Source organism: Protopterus annectens, chromosome 16.part0 (genome assembly GCF_019279795.1).
Source record: "Protopterus annectens isolate FY-2018-M chromosome 16.part0, PAN1.0, whole genome shotgun sequence".
NCBI classification, from domain to species: domain Eukaryota; kingdom Metazoa; phylum Chordata; order Ceratodontiformes; family Protopteridae; genus Protopterus; species Protopterus annectens.
The window spans coordinates 849,145,587-849,170,833 of NC_056750.1; the positions used below are offsets into that span (position 1 = coordinate 849,145,587).

General features: G+C 44.4%; 1 protein-coding gene across 1 annotated transcript in view; it reads left to right on the forward strand.

Moving 5' to 3' along the window:
* PRRC2B (proline rich coiled-coil 2B) overlaps positions 1 to 25,247 on the forward strand; it is a 3,584,159-nt gene that overhangs the window by 2,597,584 nt on the left and 961,328 nt on the right. The window contains exons 24-25 of the mRNA XM_044058194.1: positions 271 to 369; positions 14,261 to 14,453. Of these exons, the coding sequence (XP_043914129.1) occupies positions 271 to 369; positions 14,261 to 14,453 (292 nt within the window). The remainder of the gene's footprint in view (positions 1 to 270; positions 370 to 14,260; positions 14,454 to 25,247) is intronic.

Genomic DNA, 25,247 nt, shown 5'->3' on the forward strand with positions numbered 1-25,247 from the left:
AACTTGGCAGCTAAAGGCCACCTTTCTGTATAAATATAGAGGAATCAGGGCAAGCAGCAGTAGGTGAGAAGGGTAAAATGCTTCATTTTTATATTGTTCAGAGTTGCAAAAAGATGTATGTAGCTTGGGAAGTGATCTATGTTGATGCTTGTCACCATTTATTGTTCATAAGGTTACTGCAGGATTTTTAAGCAAGGCCATTTGAAAGAGCTTTTGATTGCTTTGGAATAAAGTATGTATTTTTACTGTGTTAAATTTTGTTTGTTTTAGTCCATTACAGTTCTCCAGAGGGAGCAGAGGGAACAACATGTTCAGAAGAGCATAAATCTTAATGTCGTGTCCATTCCTACTTCGGATCTGACCTTGAAGGTAAATGTGCAGCTTTGCACCTCATTGGTGAGAGAAGAGAAGATAATGTACTACTAGTATGGATTTAAAGCAGTATAAAGAGGTTTTGTAAATGTGTAAGTGGTTGTGCACTGCAGTTAGTATTCTTTACCGAATGTTTCATAGACTGTTCAGTCAACTTTTCTCCACTTTTAGTGTTTGTCTCCACTTGTAGCCACCACGTGTCTACACATCTATCACTTCACAGCTAAGTACAGCTTTCTTTTCAGTTTCTCAGTTTCTCTTTCCTTGGCTATTCCATGTGCTGACACCCACCTTTTTCCCGTTAACTTTGCTGCATTTTTCTTTTATGCTGAGCTCTTTGAGCCTTAGTAGTATATGTTGCCTACGGCTGTGCCTTGAATCATGCAAAGCTGACTTAACTAAGTAGGAGCAAATGTTCTCCTCACAATTATCACTTCATATCTGTATGCAATTTGTTTGCTTGTGTGCTTTGTTTTCAGTTTGCTTTCAGAAGGTTCCCCTTTATCTGGCTTTAACCTTGGCTGTTTTATGTTCTCCAATAATCCTTTTGCAGTGTTTTTCTTTACATAGCTGCACACATGCTTATTACATATTATAGTTTAGGGCTATATCTTGAAGAAGGCTAGGGTTGATATAATCAAGCAGATTTAACATTGCATAAATTGTTATAGTTTGCAGTGCATGGTTAAACAGACTACTTCAGCGCACCTTGCAGTTGTGGTTAGCCATCTGTATGAAATAGCCATCCTGTCCCCAGTACATGCACTTAACTTTTGATGTTATTTGTAGTCACTGTTGCAGTATTCAGTATTGGGAATTCCTGCCTGCAGGAGTCTGTGGTTGGCCTGAATACCAGATAATTTCTTAGCTCTGCAGCTGTTACCAGAGAGGGTTTATGCTGTGAGCTGTAGTTCCTGTGGTATAGGGTTTGGTTTCTTCCCTCAGCCCCCATTTGCCTTTTGTGTGATCTTGAGCAAGTCACTTAACCAGACATTACCCTCAAGTCACCCCTGGAAAAGGAACAGTTTTTCTAGTGGGCTCGAGTGGTTAACAAATGGGCATTTACTTAATGATTATTGAGGTCATTATCATTATTAAATGACTGTGTTACAAAGGAGTCATCAGCCAACACCAACTTCAGATCTTTCTTGCCATGTTGACTATTGCAAAACATTATCAGTTAACTTCTTTAGTCTGTTGTTTAAGCCTGAAGACTAGAGATCATGGGGAAAGCCAAGTACCTTTTTGGGGAACCCTGTTTTAGCTTCTTTCCATGTGTTTCTTCTAATTAATGTTAGAAAAGGTTAATTGCCCCTCTCTCATGTGGAAGGCAGATTCCACAAGAGGAATTTCTCCTGTCTTGGTTTTGCCCAGAGCAGTGTCCCTAGTTCTCGATTTTTCATTTTTTATTTTAAGAACTATTAGATATTGGGCTGATTCCCTGCTAAAGTACTTGCTTGAAAGTTCTGCTAGGCCTAGGCTGCACCATGTGGTATGCTGCCCCCCAGACTTGCATTCCTAAAGAAATGCAAAGAGAAGTGCCTGGAGGAGGAGGGGTTAGGGAAGGCCAGCAGTACTGTTGTGGTGTCCACCTCCCCACTTTGACTCAAGATTGTTGACTCTGGCAAGGCAAGTTTGCATTCCCAGACAGCAGCATCTGTTGGTCCCAGGACTGCTGATGTAGCCCCTATCGAGAATGCCATGTCACTGGCCCCTTCCACATCCTAGTGAACTGGAGCCGGATGAACGTTTGCATCTGGGGCCAGTGTGCAAGCTCCAGCTTCCGAAGCATCCTCCTCAGCTCAGGAATGTGAGGGCAGAATCTCTCATACTACAAGCAGAGAAGCTCCTCCTGGGGCTTTGTCTGAGGCCACAGCCACCTGTTCTCATCCTGAGGCCTTGCTGTCCATCAGAGAAAAAAATGCATGCTCCTTAAGCTGAAGTGGCATGGAGTTGTCCCTGCCTACTTCACCAATGCTGTAGGCCCATTAAAGCAAGTCACATCCCAGATTTCCCTGACGACCTGATGTCATGGAAGAGTGAACAGCATCCAACGCAGAAATCCCAATACTCTGGTAGTCGGGCCGACTGAGGGCTACCTGCAGGCAGATAAACCCAAGTGTGATGACTGCAACAGTGAATACACTCTAACATCTACATTTATGGTAAGTGTACGCAACTGTACTTTCTGCTGTGCCCCTAGTACACCCTGCTTTTCTGGATGCCTTCTTGGCTGCTTTTAAAAACCCTGACTCACAGCCCCCAAGCATCTAGACCGATACTATAGGGTGCCCGAGGAGGCAACTTTCCTGTATAAAATCCCCTTCTCTAGACCCTGCAGTTATTTCCATGCCCACTGACAAAACCTCAAAGTTACTACCATCCACCTCTCTATTGCCCTCTCATAGAGCAGAATAATGGAATGTCGGAGAAAGAAGGCTTATACTTCTGCCACCCTAGCAGTAAGAGCAATCAACTGCTGGATGCACATGGCCAAATAATCCTAGACTCTCTTGGAAGGTCTAGTCAAGCAACTGGGAGAGCTCCCTGACTCTCCTGCTAAAGGCAAGATTTCCTCTCTCCTGAACTCATTCCATCAAGTGTAGCTATGATGCTGTAGAAGCATCTGCAGGGGCTGCCGCCTCTGGATCTGTCATCAGGAGGTACTCCTGGTTAAGATTGCAACCCCTCCTTGATGACATCAAAGCCAAGCTCCTAGATGCACCCCTGGATAACCAAAACCTCTTTGGCACAGCTGCTGCTGAACTCCTTAAGACCCACCAAACCAATGGCAAGTACCTGCAGGAATTGAGACATATCTTTGTCTCCCCCGTTCCACGCTTTCAGAGAAACTACCCAGCTAAAACTACTTATGTTAAGTCCTCAGCTAAAAGAATGCAAGCTAAACCTAGAAAGGACCACTGGAAGCAGCACTCTTCCAGATCTCTCTCCTCTACTCCACCCTCTAAACAGTCTTTTCAGCGAAGGCCTGGTAATCTGTGACTATGGGGCCCTCCACACAGGCACCCCTCTTTCCATGTGCCTCTCCCTTCTGGCTGGTAAGCAGGTTACCCAGGACTCCTGGTTCTTATCTGTCATAAAACAGGGAAACTTCATGACCTGGGCAACCAGAGCCTCCACCAAAGGCATCTCTCCCCTGCCCAGAGACCAAATCACACTTTTCCCTCCAATCCTGCAGGATCTTCTTGTTCGAGAAACCATTCAAGAAATCCTGCCTTCTGCAAGAGGGAAAGGAATTTACTCAAATTTTTGTGTTCCCCAGGAAGCAAGGTCCCTGGAGACCCATCATGAACCTATCCCACCTCAACACCTTCCTCAGAGTCCCCTTGTTCAGGATGCGGTCTCTCCCTACCCTTCCACTCATTCTGCTTCAGGCATTCCTAGTGTCCTTGGACATAAAAGATGCCTACTTGCACATCCCCATCCATCTGCTATTCACAAATTACCTCTGCTTCTCACTAAATTCTGCACACTATCCGTTTTGTGCTTTACCCTTTGGTCTTTCTATGTCCCCAAGAGTATTTACAAAATGTCTGGCCCCAGTCATGGCTTTCACCAAGAAAAAAGGAATACAGCTTTTTCCCTATCTAAACCTCCTTATCCAGGCTACTTCAAGTTCCATGGCCTTCCTACACCCGTAGTTCACCATCTCTCTCCTTACAGTCTGGGATTCAGCGTAAATCACAAAAAATCCTCCGACACCCTGTCAGGATCAGGTGTTTTTAGGATGTCTGATTCTAACAAGGGAAATGATGGCTTGCTTGCCACCAGGAAAGATTGTGACCCTCATCTTTCTTCCAGGGAATCCTTCCCCTCAAAACCATCTCAGACAGGGAATTCCTCAGGATCTTAGGATTCATGCCTCAACCATTCCCATGGTCTCCCTAGCAAGGCTGCACATGTGAAAGTTCCAGTGGTATCTGACAAATATCTGGAAACAACACCTATATCCCCTGGAGATGTTCATCGTGTTTCACTGCTGCAGTCATTACAACTGGGTTATCCTGCCGTCAGGCGGTCCCGCAGTCGGCCAGAGTTCCAAAGTCTTGGTCCGGCATTGGTTGCTGTCGCTTCTTCCCTGACAGTGCACCAGGGGTATATAAGATGCAGCTGACGCCATTTTCCTCAGTCTTTCTTGCCGCGTGGTGCCTGAAGCAAAAGCAGTTCGCAAGTGCCGGTCAGCCAACTCCTGAGATTTTCAATTCGAATTTCAGAACTGAAGTCTTCAATAAAGCTAAGTACCCCGTTGGGGAAACTTTTTCTTGCCTCAGACCGATGTCAGTAAAAGTTAATAATTGTATTTCTTGTGGGAAGCAGATACCTCATAAGGATTTTCATTTTTACTCTATTCCATGCCTAGGCCCAGACCACGATGTCACTAGTTGTCAGTTTTGTGCTAGATTTAACAGTTTGACTTTGCTCTACATTACTTTGGCCGAAGGTTCAATTATACCATGCCATCGGAACAACCGATGACCGGAATCCACAAAAAACGCAAAGACAAGGATGAGGACAGGCATCCGAGGCCCAAAACTGACGATGAGGCCTTTTCTAGGCCAGTCGCCGGTTCTCAGTGAGGTGCTTTCGCAGCCCCTGACACCCGCTACCTCAGAGCCACAGGCCGCCTCCGACTCCCACATGGAGATGCCTAGGCCTCTGGATACTCAAGGTATTGGGCCAACGGAAACTAACCCCTCAGATGGGTCCGGAGCGCTGAGCAGGCGTCTGCTTCTGAGGGTGTTTTCAGACCTTCACAACTTACCATTAAACCTACAGCCAAGTCTAAAATTCCATTAAAGACAAAGAAGCAAGTACAGCATTCACCTGGACAGGCCTCCATGCCTAAAAACAGATGCTTAAAATGGCCGAAGACTTAATTACTCTGATCAGGGGTTCCCATCCCCCTCCAGATAAAAGTCCTAGGCAGGATACAGACTATGATTCCTCTGACCAGGTTTCCATTTCTTCTGATTCCTCTTCAGACCACGGATACTCTTTACCCCGCTATGAGGACTCCGATGCTGAAGAATCAGTCCCTTCAGCCTTTCCTCCTGAGGATTACTGTTTTGGGGAAACTTTACATACCATGAGGGAGCATTTCCATTGGGAGGGCCAGGATTACTCAGAATCCAAGAAAAGGCTCAGAGTCTTTTTTTTTTAGCCCCTTGCTATTCTGCCAGTGTTGGATATTGTGGATGATGTGTTCTCTGAATCCATTTTAAATCCGGATTCTTTGCCCTCTGCTCCAGTCAAGCCAGACAGGTACTACAGAGTCCCTGACTCACACATTTCTTTATAAAAACCCTGTTGCTGACCCAGAAACTATTTCCCAGGGTCCCAAAAGGGGTAAAGGCTTCCACAGCTAAAAATCCAGTTCCCTCTGACAGGGATTCTTGAGCATTAGACAGATGGTGGAAGAAAGTTTACACTTCTGCAACCTTAGCAGTGAGGGCTTTAAATAGCCAGTTTCATATGCTTAAATACCAACAGTATTTAATGTTTCTGTTAAAACAGAAAATGCTTACAAGTTCAGAACATCCTGACTATAAGGAAATGCAGGATTTATTGCATACAGCTGGACAAGTGGGAAAACATACTCTGCAATGTGGTTTTGATTCATTAGAGGCTTCTTGTAGAGCAGCAGTTACAGGATCGGTGATACGAAGGCATGCTTGGTTAAAAGAACAAAGGTTAAATGATCATGTTAAGGCAAAATTACTGGATGCCCCTTTGCAGCAAGATAATTTATTTTACAGCAGGATATTTTATTTGGTGTTAAGGCAGAAGAGGTTTTAAAGAAAATGGAGGATAAGGCAAAATCTATGCAAACAGTGAAGGATTTCTTACAGGTACTGCCACCTTGATTTAGCAGAAATTGGCCCTCCAAAAATTGTTCCTTTCCAGTGTCAGACAGACCACAAAGAGGCAGGTACAGACGTCCAAGAGGCAGATCTCAGCCCCAAGGCTCTTACAGACCATGACAGTGGGGTGTGTCAACCCCAAAAGGAGGGGAAGACAAGTCACAGCCTTATAGGAAACAGTCCCATTGACTTCCCCTTTCAAATGCCAAGCACTTACCTTTTGGAAGTTCCCTTAGGGGGAAAACTAGCACTTTTCTCACAAAATTGGCATATAATCACCCAAGACAAATGGGTTCTGAATATTGTCTCATGGTTACAGGTTCCACTTTCACACTCTACCAAGGCTTAAAGGAATGTCAGACCTGCCACCAAATCAGTGGGCAGAGGCACAAAAACAAATTACAGCCCTCATGGACATGAGAGCTATTCAAAAAGTGCCACAACAGGGACAAGGATTTTACTCAAGACTTTTCCTGGTCCCCAGAAAGTACAAAGCCTGGAGACGCATACTGGAACTTTCTACTCTAAATATATACCTGGATGTTCCGAAATTCATAATGTTGACTCTTAAGCAACTTCTTCCCATGCTGGGCAAGAAGGCTTGCCTTGTTACTTTGGACCTCAGAGGCATACCTGCATGTCCCTGTCAGACAAAACTGCAAAAAATACCTCAGATTCATAGCTGGTTCAATGCATTACCAATTCTCTGCACTGCTCTTTGGCTTATCTACTGTTCCCAGGGTCTTCAGAAAATGTCTAGCACCAGTAGTTGTATTTTGCAGGCAAAAAGGAATTAAAATATATCCATACTTGGATGGCTGCCTTATTCAAGCAGAGAGCAAGGACATTCTTCTAAAGCATCTGGCATTTGTAAAAAGATTGCCAATTTGCCTAGGGTACACAGTAAACGAAAAGAAGTCAAAACTAGTGCCCTCACAAGAGATAATATTCCTGGGTGCCAACCTAAATACAACAGTCCAGATGGCATATCTCACGCCAGAGAAGCAAAGACAACTGACTCAGTACTTTAAATTTATGGCAACAAAAACCCAACTCCCTGCAAGAAAAATTCTGCAGGCCTTAGAGTTCATGCCATCCTGCTACTACTAATACCATATGCCAGACTGCATATGAGGAAATTACAATGGTAAACAAACCAAAGAAAAAAAAAAACGTTATAAACAAAAAATGAAGCGCAGAGCTCCGTGAAACTTGATCCAAGCACTAGACTGTAGTTCAAAGCCGAAAAAAATATAGTCTTTAATGAAGTGTGCTATTTAAAATATCCACTTTTCGTCAAGTGAAAATTCACTCGACGACTTCAGAAAAACCAACAGATCAAAAGGCAACACCGTAAGCGACTGCCTTGATATAAAATACTACTAAATCACATTGGTTAATTGCATTATGAAATCACTATACTAACAATTAAAGGTATATACTTATAAATAAAGATTATTTTTTTAAAATGAAAATAAAATGTAGTAAAACTTCACTAATAAAGTACTCAAATTTAACCGTACAACTCACAATCAAATATATTGTTTCATGAATTACAATAATCAATAGATCAATTCTTGAATGCATGAAAATGCATTTAACCAAAAACGTAAAACCTATTTTGATCTGTTGGTTTTTCTGAAGAAGTAGAGTGAATTTTCACTTGACGAAAAGTGGATATTTTAAATAGCACACTTCATTAGACTATATTTTTTTCGGCTTTGAACTATAGTCTAGTGCTTGGATCGAGTTTCACGGAGCTCCATGATTCATTTTTTGAAATGACAATGGTACCTAAAAAGTGTTTGGACTCAACACCGTCACAGTTTGGAAGCAGTAATACCACTTATTCCCTGCCTACAACAGGAGTTTCGATGGTGGGCACAGGCATGTCACCTCAACAAGGGACAGCCTTTCACTCTACCCACAGCCAGGCAGACTTTAACAACAGATGCTTCGGGTTACACCTGGGGGGCACACATGGCAGGAAAATGTTTTCAGGGCAAGTGGACCGCAGACCAAATGCGTCTTCACATCAGTCAAAAAGAGATGCTAGCTGTACAAAATGCCCTAACAGCTTTCAAGGACCTTCTGCATCCAGGACAACTATTACTAAAGACAGACAACACCACAGTTATGTGGTACATAAACAAGCAAGGGGGCACTCCTAAGCCATGACCGTGTGGAACACAGCTCTAACCTATCAAGTTCATCTGCAACCACAGTTCCTGTCAGGAAAGAAAAATACTCTGGCAGGCGACTTGAGCAGAAACATTATGGATCCTCACGAGTGGAAATTAAATCCACAAGTATTCAGCATGATAACACAAAAATGGGGGAGCCCAGACATAGATCTTTTTGCCTCCCCAGTGAATTGCCAACTACAGAATTTCTGCACAAGGACTTACCACACACAAGCATGGAAAGTGGATGCTCTCTCGTTCAGCTGGAAAAGCCTAAAAGTTTATGCCTTCCCACCACTGCCTCTCCTTTCAAAGGTACTCGTAAAAGCCAGACAAGAAAAGCCAAAAATGATCTGGATTGTCCCAGACTGGCCACGCCAGCACTGGTACCCAATCTTAAAGAACTTAGCTCAAGGCCCACCATGGATTTTACCTCAGATTCCGCATCTTCTGACTCAACAAAACAATCAGATCCTGCACAACCAGCTGAAAACCTTTAACCTGGCTGCATGACAGATTCCTTAGTCAAGCAGACAACACCTCTCTCTAAAGCTGTTATGGATGTCATTTTAGAGACCAGGAGGGTCTAACACCAGGAAATCCTATTCAGAAAAGTGGAACAGATTCTGTGCCTGGAACCAGGCTCAAAGCTTTGACCCTCTTGTCCCAAATATTCCTTGGATATTACAATACTTAACTGAGATGCTGGACAAAGGCTTATCCTTTTCATCCATTAAGATCCACGCCTCTGCCATCTCAGCCCATTACAACACAGAGCCTCCTATTTTCTCTCATCCTTTGCTAAAACAGTATCTCAGAGGGGCTAAAAACACAAGACCGCCCCGGAGAGCACCAACACCAACTTGGGACCTTAATTTTGACTTTGAAAAACTCTACCTCCTTTTGAGCCAGCCAATTCAGCAGAATTAAAATGTGTGTCATGGAAAACTGCTCTGCTTCTGGCAATAACCTCAGCACGAAGAGTCTCAGAGTTACAGGCACTAATGGCAGTGGAGCCTTTCATCATTTTTCACCAAGACAGGGTTTCCTTAAGAACAAACCCTTCATTTATGTCAAAAGTGGTCTCCAATGTGGCTCTTAACCAAACTATTCACTTGCCAACTTTTTATCCAAATCCCCAGAATAAAGGGGAGAAACTTCTGCATTTATTGGACATACACAGACAGCTACATTTCTACTTGGACAAAACAAAAGCTTTTAGGAAAACTGAGCAATTGTTTGTAGCATATGCTGCAGGATCAGAGGGGAAGGCTATTTCAAAGTAGACCATTTCAAAGTGGATAGGACACTGTATCCGTTTCTGCTACACACAGCATGGGAAAACTGTACCTAGCAACATTAGGCCACATTCCACCAGGGCAACAGCCACTTCAACTACCTATCTTAGAGGTGTACCTACCAAAGATATCCTGGAAGCTGCAACTTGGAGTTCACTGCACACCTTTACCAAATATGATCACTTGCCTCTTTATTCTAAATCCAGAGCTGGCTTTGCCACTGCAGTGCTGCAGGGCCTCATAGCCACCCCAAATCCTCTATAGAACCAGCCACCCTACCTCAGCTTTGGGATTCTACCCAAGTGTAATGACTGCAGCAGTGAAACACGATGAACATAGATGCTTCAGATTCAGGGTGGGGAGCAACCCTAAGGCATTGGAGAGTGAGGAAGGTATGGACCCCCACTCAACAAAAAGATCACATCAGTATCAAGGAAATGAGAGCCTTTATGTAGCTTTGGATATTTTCAAGGGACAGCTTCTCCCAGCCACCCTGAGGTTGTACACAGTGAACACCACTGTGCTGTGCTGTGGTACATCAACAAACTGGGGGGGTGGGGGAGAGACAAGGTCGTACCTCCTTTGCAGACTAGCACTGCAGGCTTGGGAAGTAGCACTGGAGAAACCTCTTTCTCCAAGCAGTATATATCCCCTCCGGAGACGGTGTGATGGCAGATTCCTTAAGCAGGACCATGACCCTATCTCAAGAATTGGATGCTGAACAGGGAATTGTTTCTGGACCAAGTCCATCAATGGGGTATACCGAATGTGGATCTCTCTGCCTCACCCATGAACAGACAGCTCCTGACCTTCTGCTCTAGGGCACCTCACACAGAGGCTTGGAATGTGGATGCTTTATCAATCTCTTGGAAGGGGTTGTACGCATATGCATTCCCCCCTTCCCTCTCATTCAGAGATTCCTTCTGAAAATTCATAAGGAACAGCCTAAAATCTTGCTGGTGACTCCCTACTGGCCAAGACAGCATTGGTTCCCCCTCCTGTTTCACCTAGCCAAGGGCAGTCACCACAAGTTAACCCAGAGAATGGACCTGCTCACACAGGACAAGGGAACACACACCCTCAACTGCCCACACTGAATCTCACATTGTGGGTGATAGGGTGTTGATTCCTTTCAGACACCTCTATACAGAGGACGTGATCCAGGTTCTGCAGGAGGCCAGAAAACCAATTACTAGAAAATCTTACCTGTCAAAGTGGAACAGATTTTCCTTATGGTGTCAGAAAGACAACCTTCAACCATTGATGGCAAAGCCCCCAGTGGTCTGGTCTTACCTGTGTGACCTTATGAAGTCCGGACTATCATACTCCTCCATTCAAACCCACCTGTCTGCTATCTCCACTTGCCTGCCCCAGTCCTACCATTAGCATCTAGATTAGAGGTCAAACTCTTCCTTAGAGGGTCACTATACCTCAGGCCAAAAAGGAGGCCCATTCTGCCTCCTTGGAACTTAATTCTGTCCTAGAAAAATTGACTCTACTACTATTTGAACCAGTCAGAGACTGCTTCCTCCAACACTGCACTTGGAAGACCATACTCTTGCTGGCCATAACTTCTGCCAGAAGGGTGTCTGCACTCCAGGCCCTTATGGCATAACCCCCCTTCACTCTCTTCCACAAGGACATGGTATGTTGCGTACTAACACCATGTTCATGCCCAAAGTGGTAAATGACTTATCCTTAAATCAGACTATACCCTGCCAACCTTTTTCCCCCTTCTGCAGAACCGAGCAGGGAGGATACTATGCTCCCTAGACGTACACAAACAGCTTAGGTTTTATTTGGCCAAAACCAAATCCTTCTGAAAATGTGACAAGCTCTTCATCTTCTGTCACCCTGGAGTCCTGAGTCAACTTGTTTCCAAGCAAGCTGTATCCTCTTGGATATCAAAAAAACATTTATTTTTGCTACACCATCTATGGCAAGTCACTCCCAGCCCCAGTTAGGGTGCACTCAACCAGGGCAGTGTCCTCCTCAGGAGCTTTCCTTAAAGGATTGGATACAGCTGTTGTCCTAGAGGCAGCTACATGGACCTCAATTGACACATTCACCAGATACAGTTGACACATTCACCAGATACTCCAAACTGGATATGGTCTCTAAAGCAGGATTTCCCAGAGCCATCCTCCATGAGTTTGTGGCAAGTGCTTCTGTTCCGCCACCCCTTCATTAGGACAGGAGCATTTGCACTGTCCTTGATGTCATGAATACAGCAGCATATGAATAGAAGGAAGTAGTATTGTTGTGTAAGAACTTACCATAGCCTTAGATGTCCTTCTCTTCTATATGCTGCTGTATAGCTTCCCACCCAGCTTTTTTTTCTCACACTTGCCTGATTCCAATTTCCTGGAGTAACCATTCCATAGTCGCTGATTCCAGCGGCATTCAGCTCTGAAGAGGTGTGTGCTGATGTCCGCTTTATACCCGATATCCGTTTATGACCGAAGTCAAAGACGCACGCAGAACGTCATGTGCACCTTAACAGTAGCATTTAACTTTTGTATAACGAACGGCAGGACATGCGAGAGTTCACCAGAGGCAAAAACTCACTGATGTCATGAATACAGCAGGATATAGAAGAGGACATCTAAGTTTATGGTAAGTCCATAGCTGTGTACTAGGTTAATGACCCTTGAGCCTTTACAAGCCTAGCCCATAGAATTGCCCTGGCATTGTGCCGCCTGACATTAGTTCCCAGTGCCTCTATCAAGGAGAGACACTGGAATGATCCCTGGGGGTGAACTTTACTTCCATCCACTTATCAAAAAGAGGGCCAGTGAGGTGCTCTGCTTGACATGTATGGGAAGTCTATTCCAGAGCATGGGCAGTCTTTGGGTTATGAACCTGTCCTCCCAGCATGTTCTGTTGATTGTGCTAATGAGGTTGAGGTCTCCGGAGCATGTGGTGCGGAGGGATTGGGATTTCTTTAGCTGTAGCATTTCTAACAGAACTGGGTCACACATGGCTTTGTAAGTCAAGCAGAGATCCCTTAGTAGACAATATGAGACAGAGAGTAGCTGGATTTTTTTGAGTCTGTGTAGGACATGTGTTTAAAGCCTAGGATTCTCTTCATGATGTACTTTTGTGGCCTTTCCAGCATGTTTCTAGTGAGGTGCATGCCAAATGGGGCGTTATACACTATGACTGGCCTAATGAGGGAAGAGTAGAGAGAAGATTATGACCTCTTTTTTTTCCTAAATGCAAAACCCTTGGTAATGAGATGTGCCACATAGAAGGCCTTTCTGACCACAGTGGCAGTGTGGTCGTCAAAGGCAAAATTGCTGTCAAACTCTCTCTCCAGATCTCTTTTAACACCTTTAGTGTTGAGTAGGACCCCATCGATTTGATAATTAGTGGGAACGGAGTTTTTTTCAAAGGGGATGACAACACATTTTTTGGCATTAAGTTTAAGGCCATGGTTTCAACACTAGTCATTGGTCTCAGTGACCTTTCTGTAGAATGTCTACATCACTTGAGGAGTTAATACATAGCAATACTTTGTTTATATATATATATATGTGTGCGTGTCTGTGTGTATATATATATATATATATATATATATATATATATATATATATGTATGTATATATATATATATATATATATATATATGTATGTATATATATATATATATATATATATATATATAAAGAGAGAGAGAAGGCTTATGCTAGGCACCATGATAATTTGAGATTCATCTATCCACAGTTGTGCTGTGTGGATTTCTGTCTGTCATGACCTTGTGAAATTTTACACAGCTTGGACTGGGCAAGCTGCCTGTCTTAGAAGTTCTGCATTTCTGTCTCATCTTGAAAAACCCACAACCTGTATGACCCTTCAGCATTGTAATTAGCAGACATGCTCAGTCTCCATTCTAACCCATGGGTTAGGCAGCTTTTGTACTTTGCCACCAAGAAAAACAGTATCCAAGAAATTACGTCTGCCCAGGGGATCTTCAGACTCTTTTGTCTAGAAAGCTGTATAGAAGGCTCTGTCTGGTTTCTCGCAAGAGGATTATATGAGTTTTTATTTAAGACAAATGCATGAGTTTAGGAAGAATGGTTACTGTCTCTCCCCCCCCCCCCAGGATAATATATAAAACCTGTAAATGTTGAGCCAACCTTTTGCCAAGTGTGTAATTTGCAGCTAAACATGGGAGGAAGCCGCTTTGTGCTGACATTTATGAGCACAGCTTGAAAGGGTAGCAGTCCTTTGAATGAGAACTACTAAAAGAGGTGTTTCAGGCAAGTGGTGTCTTTCTTTATGCTAAACCATCACTAATTTAACCTACTACAGTTGTGTTTTGTGTGACTGAGCAAGTTGGTTGATCTCCCAGTCTTTTCCAGGAGGCATTTGTGCACAGCCTTAGTGGACTGTAGAGTTAATAAAACTATTTAGTGGATGTTGAGGTGTTTTGTCAGTGTTCTGTTTAGCTTATGCGAAATGGTTTATTGGTGATGTGACAGATACATTTTCAGTGTTATTAATCTAAGTTAATGTGTTTCAGATGGAGTGTGCTCGGAAGGCATGGGAAAACTCTCCAAGTTTACCTGAACAGAGTTCCCCAGGAGTTGCTTCTTCTGGAATCCAGGCTCCTTCCAGTGTTGGAACATCAAACGGTGTCAATTACAGTTCATTCAGTGGAGTTTCTATGCCAGCAATGCCTGTGGCATCTGTTGCACCATCTGCATCAATTCCAGGTAACTCTGTTTTCTATTGAGTAAAGTTAATACACACACACTACATTAGTAAATACAACCATTGATCTGTGTGGTCCTGATACTCAATCTGTAGATGAACATGCACAGGATTCAGTGACATGCATGTACTTTCATTCTGCATTTTGTTGTATTTGCGGTGTGTAAAACTATACGTCTTTTATGGTGATGGAAAATGTAGGGCTTTATAAAACTTATAAGTGATTATCTTTGAATATCCCCTGGTCAGCACACTTTTGAAGATCTAACTGCTACACTTTGAGACATGTGGAGCCTGCTACCAGCAAGTGTGACATCATGCACCAGATTTCAGGGCATACTTAGTCTTTCACTTTCAGTTCCTCTTCTGCTGTTCTTTGTCATTATGTATGGCATCAGAATATGGGATGTATGATGCTTAAATGGCCATTTGATGATCACAAGTTATAGTTTTCACCAGCAGTTTTTGCACTAGAAAGCAGAGGCTCTGAACATTAATTGCTGTCATAATGTTTTAATCTAACTAGGAGCATGAGGGAGTGCCTAAAGATGTTCATGTTTCACTGTTGCAGTCATCACATTTGTGTTATCCTGCCAGGGGTAGCCCTCAGTCGGCCCAAATACTAGAGGATTAGTATTGCTTCGTCAGTTGCTGTCGCTCCAGGACTGACGTCAGGTCGTCAGAGGTGTCAAATCAGGCAGCCGATGTCATTACATCAGTCTTTCTTGCCAAGCAGCCCAAAGCAGAAGTAGTTCTCACGAGTGCTGGTCAGCCGCTACCTGAGTTTTCATTTCCGAATTGAAGTTGAAATCTTCTAAAGCTAAGTACCCCATTGGGGATCCTTTTTTCTTGCTCTAACTGATGTCAGAAAAAGTTAACAATTGTCTCACCTGTGGAAAGTAAATACCACACCAAGACTTAATTCTTACTGCATCACCTGTTTAGGCCCAGACCACGACGTCCCTCGCTGTCGCTTTTTTGCTTTGTTCAGTGCCAGAACTATACGTCATTGGGCCCTTATTGTAGCTAGATATTTTCGCTCTGTCCTCAAATTCCTATATGGCTTCGGTAAGCCATCCGACTTTTGAAAAAACGTAAGGATAAAGTCAGAGATGGACTGCACAGGTCCAACGCTTCCGTTAAGCTAGTTGTCAGTTCTCCATTCCCCAGTAAGTGTGATTTCGCAGCCCCTGATGCTCGCTTCTGTGGATTCGCAGGCTGCTACTTAGACCCTTTCAGAGTCTGGTATGCCGCGAGACTCTTCTTCGACTAAGGATCCTGCGGATGTCTCTACCTTGGATGGGTCCGGAGCCGCTGAGCAGGCACCGGCTTCCGAGGAATTACTTTGCATTACCGATACTCGACACAGATCAACAACTTCTTTCGCGTCTTCAGTTCTTTCTAAAATTACCGGGTTTCTAAGGCCTAGGGTATGAACCACACCCAAACAACCGATGACCCAAGCTCGGGCACCTGCTTCCTTGCCTTATTCTCAAATGCTTAAAATGGCAGAAGACCTTATTATGCTTATTGGGGGAAGCCAGGCTACCCCTTCCAAAAGAAAGAGACTTGTCCTCAGTATTATCTGAACAGGAGTCTGACGAGACTGATGCATCTGAATATGAAGATATGCAATCTCACTGTGCTTATGAGAATTCTGATGCAGAGGAATCCATTCATTCTGCCTCTCCAGCCGAGGATTTTTCATTTGGTGAAACCCTACATACTTTAAGGGAGCATTTCCAATGGGAATGTCAGGACTATCCTCAGTCAAAAAAGTGACTTAGGGAATTCTTAGATCTACCACAGCACAAACCTTTGGCCATTGGATGTTGTGGATGATGTTTTTATGGAATCCATTCCGACTCCTGACACCCTTCCTCCTGCTCCCAGGAAACTTGACAGGTATTAGAGTCCCTGACTCTCAAAAATTTATTTTCAAAAATCCTACTGCTGACCCCGAGGCCATCTCTCAAGGACCTAAAGGAATCAAAGCAACTTCAACTAAGAATCCCAACCCCTCAGATAGGGATTCCCGAGCATTAGACAGATGGGGTAAAGAAAAAAGTATACACCTCTGCTACTCGTGTTATTAGAGCTTTAAATTGTCAGTTCCACATGCTGAAATAGCAGCAGCATACCATGGAACTCCTCAAACAAAAAATATATTTTTTCTGCTTGCGCAGAAAATAAAGAATTACAAGAGTTAATGCATTCTACAAGTCAAGTAACTAAGCACACCTTACAATGTGGTTTTGACACCCTAGAAGCATCTTGCAGGCCAGCAGTCACTGGTTCTGTCCTTAGAAGGCATTGCATGCTTGGCTTAAGGAACGGACCTTGCCAGACCATGTCATATCCAAAGTATTGGACACCCTTGAACAAAGACAACTTATTTGGCACCAAGGCAGAAGTGGTCTTAAAAAAGATGGAAGAAAAAGCTAAATCTATGCAGACAGACTTGTTACAGGTCCAGCCACTGAGGTTTAGTAAGCATTGCCCCTCCAAACACTGGTCCTTTCCTGCCCCCTCCAGGCCAGCTCAGCCCAGACCCAGGGGAAGCAGACCCCCCCCCCCCCCAGGCAGCAGCCCCAGGACATGCAGAGATCTAAGCAATGGAGTTCCTCATCTTCAAAAACAGAAAGTGCAAAGCCACCCCCTTATGGTAAAAACTCAGTGACTTTTCACTTCCATCCCTTACCTCTGCCCATCTACTTGTGCCCGTAGGAGGGAAACTCTCCTTCCATGCAAGAAACTGGGCCACCATTACCAATGACCGATGGGTCGTCAACATAGTGTCCCAGGGATACAGATTTTATTTCCACACTCCACCAACCCCAAAAGGGTTCCCAGATCTTCCTCCAAACCAGTGGGCAGAGGCCAAAAAGCAAGTCCTTTCCCTGCTCTCCATGAGGGCAATACAGCATGTTCCTGCAGAAGAGATAGGCCAAAGTTTCTATTCCAGACACTTCCTGTTGCCTAGAAAAGAGGGCACATGGCACCCCATCCTCTATCTGTCCATTCTAAACACCTTTCTGATAACAAAATTCAAAATGCTTACCCTCCAGTAGCTTCTACCAATGCTTTCTAAGAATGCTTGGTTAGCCACCCTAGACCTAAAAGAGGCCTTACCCTACACATCCTAGTCAGGGAGTTATGCAGGAAATACCTACTTTTCAGGGCAGGATCTATGCACTTTCAGATGTTCATCGTGTTTCACTGTTGCAGTCATTCCATTTGGGTAATCTGCTGGCAGGTTGCCCTCAGTCGGCCTGAATTCCAAAGTCTTGGGTCCTGCGTCGGTTGCTGTCTTTTCTTCCAAGATGTCAGGGGTATAAAACAGGCAGCCAACGCCATTTTCTTCAGTCTTTCTTGCCGCGTGGTGCCCGAAGCAGAAGCAGTTAGCAAGTGCCGGTCGGCCGACTCCTGAAATTTTCGAATTCGAGTTTCAGAACCGAACTCTTCGCTTAAAGCTAAGTACCCCGTTGGGGAAACTTTTTCTTGCTCCATACCGATGTCAGTAAAAGTTAATAATTGCAGTACTTGTTGGAAAGCAAATACCTCATAAGGATTTCCATTTGTACTGTATTCCTTGCTTAGGCCCAGATCATAACGTGCCTTGCTGTTGGTTTTGTGCTAGATTTAACCAATGCACTATTAAGCGTCTGTATATCTTTGCTTCAAAATATTTTGGAAACCGATTTAACTACCCTGAAATGTCGTCTGATAGCAATCAGACTACTGGATTTCACAAAAAAATGCAGAGAAAAGGACAGAGACCGAGGTCCAAAACCGACTACGAAGCTTCCGCGCTAAGCCAGTCACCGGTTCGCCGGTACTCAGTAAGGCGCTTTTGCAGCCCCTGATACCTGCCACTTTCGAGTTGCAGGCATCTACTGAGACCCATGTGGAGTCCGGCACGCCACGAGATTCTCAAATTATTGTACCTAGGGATATCTCTCCCTCGGATGGGTCCAGAGCCGCTGAACAGGCACGGGCTTCTGCAGGTGTCTTCAGGCCACAGCATTTCTATATAAAACTGACACCAGCTTCAAAATCAAAGACAAAAGCAACTTCTAAAGATAAAAAACTGACGCATGAGCCACATGCTCAGGCCTCTTTGCCCAATAAACAAATGATCAAAATGGCTGAAGACCTGATTATCTTGATCAGGGGTTCCCAACCCCCTCCTGATAAGAGGCCTAGGAAAGACACTGATAATGAATCTTCAGATCAGGTTTCTATTTCTGATTCCTCTTCTAATCAGGAATTTTTTGTACCACCCTATGAAGATTCTGATGCAGAGGAATCCATCCCATCTGCATCTCAGCCAAAAGATTATTCCTTTGGAGAAACCTTGCACACTTTGAGGGAGCATTTTCATTGGGAGAGTCAAGATTTCTCAAATCAAAAAAGAGGCTTAGGGATTTCCTCCTCCTCCCTCAGCATAGGCCTTTGGCCATACCTCCTGTCTTAGACATTGTTGATGATGTGTTTTCGGAGTCAAGCTTGACTCCAGACTCCTTACCGCTGGCTCCTAGCAAGCCAGACAGATATTACAGGGTTCCTGATTCACACATTTTTATTTAAAAACCCTGCTCCTGACCCTGAAACTATCTCACAGGGACCCAAAGGTGTAAAGGCCTCAACAGCTAAAAATCCTACCCCCTCTGATAGAGACTCCAGGGCACTGGATAGATGGGGAAAGAAGGTTTATACATCTGCAACCTTGGCAATTAGAGCCTTAAACTGCCAGTTTCATATGCTTAAATATCAGCAGCATGTTATGGGATTACTGAAACAGAAAATTATGTTGATTTCTGAATGTGTAGAAAATAAAGAATTACAGTAATTATTGCATGCAACAGAGCAAGTTGGAAAGCATACTTTGCAATGTGGCTTTGATTCCTTAGAGGCCTCCTGCAGGGCCGCAGTTGCTGGATCTGTGATTAGAAGGCATGCCTGGCTAAAAGAGCAAAATTTGTTAAAGCTAAATTGCTGGATGCACCTTTACAGCATGATAACTCGGTTTGGTATTAAGGCAGAAGAGGTTTAAAAGAAAATGGAAGACAAAGCTAAATCTATGCAAACTGTAAAAAACTTCTTACAAGTGCAGCCACCAAGATTCAGTAGACACTGGCCTACAAAAAATTGGTCCTTTCCTGTGTCCGACAGAGCTTCATGGGGCAAATCCAGGCGCCCTAAAGGCTCCAGATACCAGTCAAAGGATTCTTACAGGTCAAAGCAGTGGGGTGCCTCTAGCTCCAAATCTGGAGGAAATAAAGCGCAACCTTACAGTAAACAGTCTCAATGACTTCCCTCTGCCGTCACCAAGCACTTATCTTTTGGCAGCTCCCTTAGGGGGAAATTAGCACTTTATGCTCAAAGTTGGCAGTTAATAACCCAGGACAAGTGGGTATTAAACATAGTATCCCAGGGATACAGATTTAATTTCCACACCTTGCCAATTCCAAACGGTTGGCCAGATCTGCCAGAAAATCGATGGGCAGAGGCACAGAAACAAATTGCGTCCCTCATGGATATGGGGGCTATTCAGCCAGTGCCAGAACAGGAGAAAGAACAAGGGTTTTACACAAGACTGTTCTTGGTACCCAGAAAAGACAAGGCCCGTCACCCAATACTGCATTTATCAATTTTTAACACATTCTTGGACATTCCAAAATTCAAAATGCTAACTTTGCAGCAGCTTCTGCCCATGCTGGGCAAGAACACATGGCTAGTGACTTTAGACTTGAAAGAGGCATACCTGCATATCCCAGTAAGGGAATCATGCAGAAGATACCTCCGATGCTCGTGTTACCCTGCTGCAGTCATCACACTTGGGTTATCCTGCTGTCAGGCGGCCCCGCAGTCGGCCCGAATTCCAAAGTCTTGGTCCAGCGTCGGTTGCTGTCGCTTCTTCCCTGACGTCAGTGCGCCAGGGGTATACGAGAGGCATCCAACGCCATTTTCTTCTGTCTTTCTTGCCGTGCAGTGCCCGAAGCAGAAGCAGTTCGCAAGTGCCAGTTGGCAGACACCTGAGATTTTCGAATCGAGTTTCAGTCTCAAGTCTTCAAAGCTAAGTACCCTGTTGGGGAACCTTTTCTTGCTTCAGTCCAATGTCAGAAAAAGTTAACAGTTGCATTTCTCGTGGGAAGCAAATACCTCATAAGGACTTTCATTCTTTTTGTATACCTTGCCTAGGCCCAGACCACGATGTCACTGGTTGTCGGTTTTGTGCTAGGTTCAATAAGCGAACTATAAAGCGACACTTTGATTTTGCACGACGCTACTTCGGTAGAGAATTTAATTACACTATGCCGTCGGAGCAACCGACTACCGGCGTGCATAAAAAAACGCAAAGATAAAGGCAGGCAGCCTAGATCCAAGCCAGACTCCGAGGCCTCGGCTGGGCCGGTCACCAGTTCTCCAGTTTTCAGTGAGGTGCCTACGCAGCCCCTGACTACCGCTGAATTGGATTCCTAGACCGCTTCGGAACCCCCAGCAGAGAGCTCTAGGCTGACAGCCATTTTCTTTAGGCCCTACCGACAACATTGCAGAAGGAGAAGCCGGTGCTGTAGAAACGCCTTCGGTTTCTGAAGGTGTCTTCAGACCGACTACTTTCACCATAAAATCTTATGTTAAGCTTAAGACTCCTGTAAAACCAAAAAAGCCTACACTTCAGTCTCCAGGTCAAGGCCCTATGCCTAAGAAACAGATGCCTAAAATGGCTGAAGATTTGATTTCTTTGATCAGGGGTTCCCAACCCCCCCCCGGACAAAAGGCCTAGACAAGAGGAGGATTATGCCTCCTCTGATCAAGTGTCTGTTTCCTCAGGCTCCTCTGAGGAACAGGATTACTCCTTTCCCCCTTATGAAGATTCTGATGCTGAAGACTCCATTCCCTCAGCTTCTCCCCCTGAAGATTATTCCTTTGAGGAAACCTTACATACCATGAGGGAACATTTCCACTGGGAAGGTCAGGACTACTCCAACTCAAAGAAAAGGTTCAGAGAGTTTCTTTTACTCCCCCAGCACAGACCACTTGCTATCCCCCCAGTTTTAGACATTGTGGATGATGTTTTTTTCGAATCTAGTCTAAATCCAGATTCTCTGCCTCCTGCTCCAGCCAAACCAGACAGATACTATAGAGTGCCTGACTCTCACAAATTCCTATACAAAAGCCCTGTTGCTGATCCAGAGACAATCTCCCAGGGTCCCAAAGGGGCTAAGGCTTCTATGGCTAAAAATCCTGTACCCTCTGAAAGGGACTCCAGAGCACTAGATAGGTGGGGGAAGAAGGTTTACACCTCGGCTACTCTAGCTATGAGAGCACTAAATTGTCAATTTCACATGCTTAAATACCAGCAATTCCTAATGTCTCAAATAAAACAAAAGATGGGCACACACCCTCAACAGTCTGAATTCAAGGAAATGCAGGATCTGTTGCATGCAGCTGAACAGGTGGGTAAACATACTTTAAAATGTGGTTTTGATGCCTTGGAAGCTTCCTCTAGAGCAGCTGTTACTGGGTCTGTTATACGTAGGCATGCTTGGTTAAAGGAACAATCTCTGCCTGATCATGTTAAAGCAAAGTTACTAGATGCACCCTTACAGCAGGATGTCTTATTTGGGGTTAAAGCAGAGGAGGTTTTAAAGAAAATGGAGAATAAGGCAAAATCTATGCAGACGGTCAAAGATTTCTTACAGGTACAGCACCCACGCTTCAGCAGAAATTGGCCAACAAAAAATTGGTCCTTTCCAGCTTCTGACAGACCACAGAGGGGTAAATACAGGCACCCAAGGGGCAGAGGGCAAGCACAAATCCCTTACAAACCTCGCCATTTGGGGCACTGCAACACAGAAGGGAGGAGAAGACAGGTCCCAAACTACTAGAAGGCAAACACAATGACTTGAACCTCAAACTGCTAAGCACAACTCTCTTGGCAGCTCCCTTGGGATGAAAATTAGCACTTTTTGCAGACAAACTGGTGCATCGTCACAAAGGACAAATGGGTCCTAGACATTATCTCACAAGGGCACAGATTCCATTTCCACACCTTGCCAAGAATAAAAGGAATGCCAAACCTGCCATAAAATCAATGGGCAGAGGCACAAAAACAAATTACAGCTCTCATGGACATGAGAGCTATTCAACTGGTACCTACACAGGAGCAAGGCCAAGGATTTTACTCAAGGCTCTTTCTAGTCCCCAGAAAGGACAATGCTTGGTGACCCATTCTGGACCTTTCAATTTTAAACACCTTCTTGCAAGTACCCAAATTCAAGATGCTAACACTACTGCACCTTCTTCCCATGTTGGGCAAGAAAGCTTGGCTAGTAACGTTGGACCTCAAGGAGGCATACCTGCATGTCCCCATCAGACAAAATTGCAGAAGATACCTCCGTTTCATTGCAGGTTCAACCCATTACCAATTCTCTGCACTGCCCTTTGGCTTATCTACTGCGCCCAGGGTCTTCACAAAATGCCTGGCACCAGTAATTGCATACTGCAGACAAAGAGGAATTCAAATATACCCATACCTGGACGACTGCCTCATCCAAGCAGAAAGAAAGGACATTCTCTTACAACACCTGGCTTTTGTAAAACATCTTATAAGTTGCCTAGGGTGCAGAGTAAACGAAAAGAAATCAAAACTAGTGCCCTCGCAAAATGACATTCCTGGGTGCCAGCTTGAATACAACTGCCCAGATGGCTTATCTGACGCCAGACAAACAACTGCAATTAACTCAATACTTCAGAACAATGGCAACAAAGACCCAACTCCCTGCAAGAAAAATTCTGCAGGCCTTGAGCTTCATGGCTTCTTGCATACTACTAATACCATTTTCAAAACTGCATCTGAGAAAATTACAATGGTACCTAAAAAGCGTATGGACTCCACACAGCCACAGCTTGGAAACAATGATACCTCTCATTCCCTGCCTTCAACAGGAGTTTCTATGGTGGCCACAGGCATGTCAGCTCAGCAAGGGTCAGCCTTTCAGCCTACCCCCAGCCAGGCAAACTATGACAACGAATGCATCGGACTATGCCTGGGGGGCACACATGGCAGGACGGTGCGTTCAAGGCATATGGACTGCAGATCAAAGGAATCTGCACATCAATCAAAAAGAAATGCTAGCTGTGCAAAATGCTCTGACAGCCTTCAAGGATCTCTTACATCCAGGACAGCTTATCATAAGGACAGACAACACCACAGTAATGTGGTACATAAACAAGGGGTACACACTCCTACCCTCTATGCAGGCAAGCAATGACCTTGTGGAGCACAGCACTGGCTTACCAAGTTCAATTACAAGCTCAATTCCTGCCAGGAAAAAGGAACACATTGGCAGACGACCTGAGCAGAAACATCATGGATCCCCACGAGTGGAAAGTGGATCCACAAGTATTTGCAATGATAACTCAAAAATGGGGGCTCCCAGACATAGACCTGTTTGCCAGCCCTCAAAGCTATCAGCTAATAAAATTTTGCACAAGGACTTTTCACCATCAAGCTTGGAAAGTGGACGTACTCTCATTCAGTTGGAAAATGCTGACGGTATATGCCTTTCCTCCATTACCCCTTCTCACAAAAGTGCTGCTGAAAGTCAGGATGGAGAGACCCCGAATGATACTCATTGCCCCAGACTGGCCACGCCAACACTGGTACCCACTATTAAGGAATATGGCCCAGGGCCCACCATGGATTCTACAACAAATTACCCATCTGCTCACACAGCAAGACAATCAGATTCTACACAGCCAGCTCAAAACCTTAAACTTGGCTGCATGGCAAATCACCTAAGCAACCAGTCAGCTCCTCTCTCACAAGTTGTTATGGATGTTATTCTGGAGGCCAGTAGGCCCAGCACCAGGAAAGCCTACTCAGACAAATGGAAAAGGTTTTGCACCTGGAACCAAGCTAAAGGCCAAAATACCCTTCAGCCTGACATACCTCAGATTCTGCAATATTTAACTGAGATGTATGTTACACAAAGAGCTTTCTTTTTCATCTATTAAAATCCACGCCTCAGATATTTCTGCTCACTACAACACGGATCCTCCCTTATTTTCACATCCACTTCTAAGGCAGTTTCTCAGACGGGCCAAAAACATTAGACCTCCCAGGAGAGCACCAACACCTACTTGGGACCTCAACTTGGTTCTGGAAAAACTTACACTACCTCCTTTTGAGCCAGCTTTCTCAGCTGACTTAAAGTTTATGTCATGGAAGACTGCCCTGCTGCTAGCAATCACTTCAGCTAGAAGAGTTTCAGAGCTTCAGGCACTAATGGCAGTAGAGCCTTTCCTCATTTTTCATCAAGACAGAGTTTCTCTACAAACTAACCCCTCCTTTATGCCTAAGGTGGTATCCAGTGTGGCTCTAAATCAAACCATCCATTTACCCACCTTCTTTCCAAATCCACAGAACAAAGGAGAAAGACTCCTGCATTCCTTGGACATGCACAGGCAGCTACATTACTACTTGGATAAAACTAAGGTTTTCAGAAAATCTGACCAGCTTTTTGTATCTTATGCTACAGCATCACAAGGAAAGGCTATCTCAAAACAGACCATTTCCAAATGGATAGGACATTGCATACGTTTTTGCTACACCCACCATGGAAAACCAGTTCCTGCTAGCATAAGGCCCCACTCTACCAGGGCAGCAGCTACATCTACAGCCTTCCTCTGGGGGTGCCAACCAGTTATATTCTGGAAGCTGCAACTTGGAGTTCAGTGCACACCTTCACAAAACATTATCACTTACCACTTTACTCTGAGTAGAG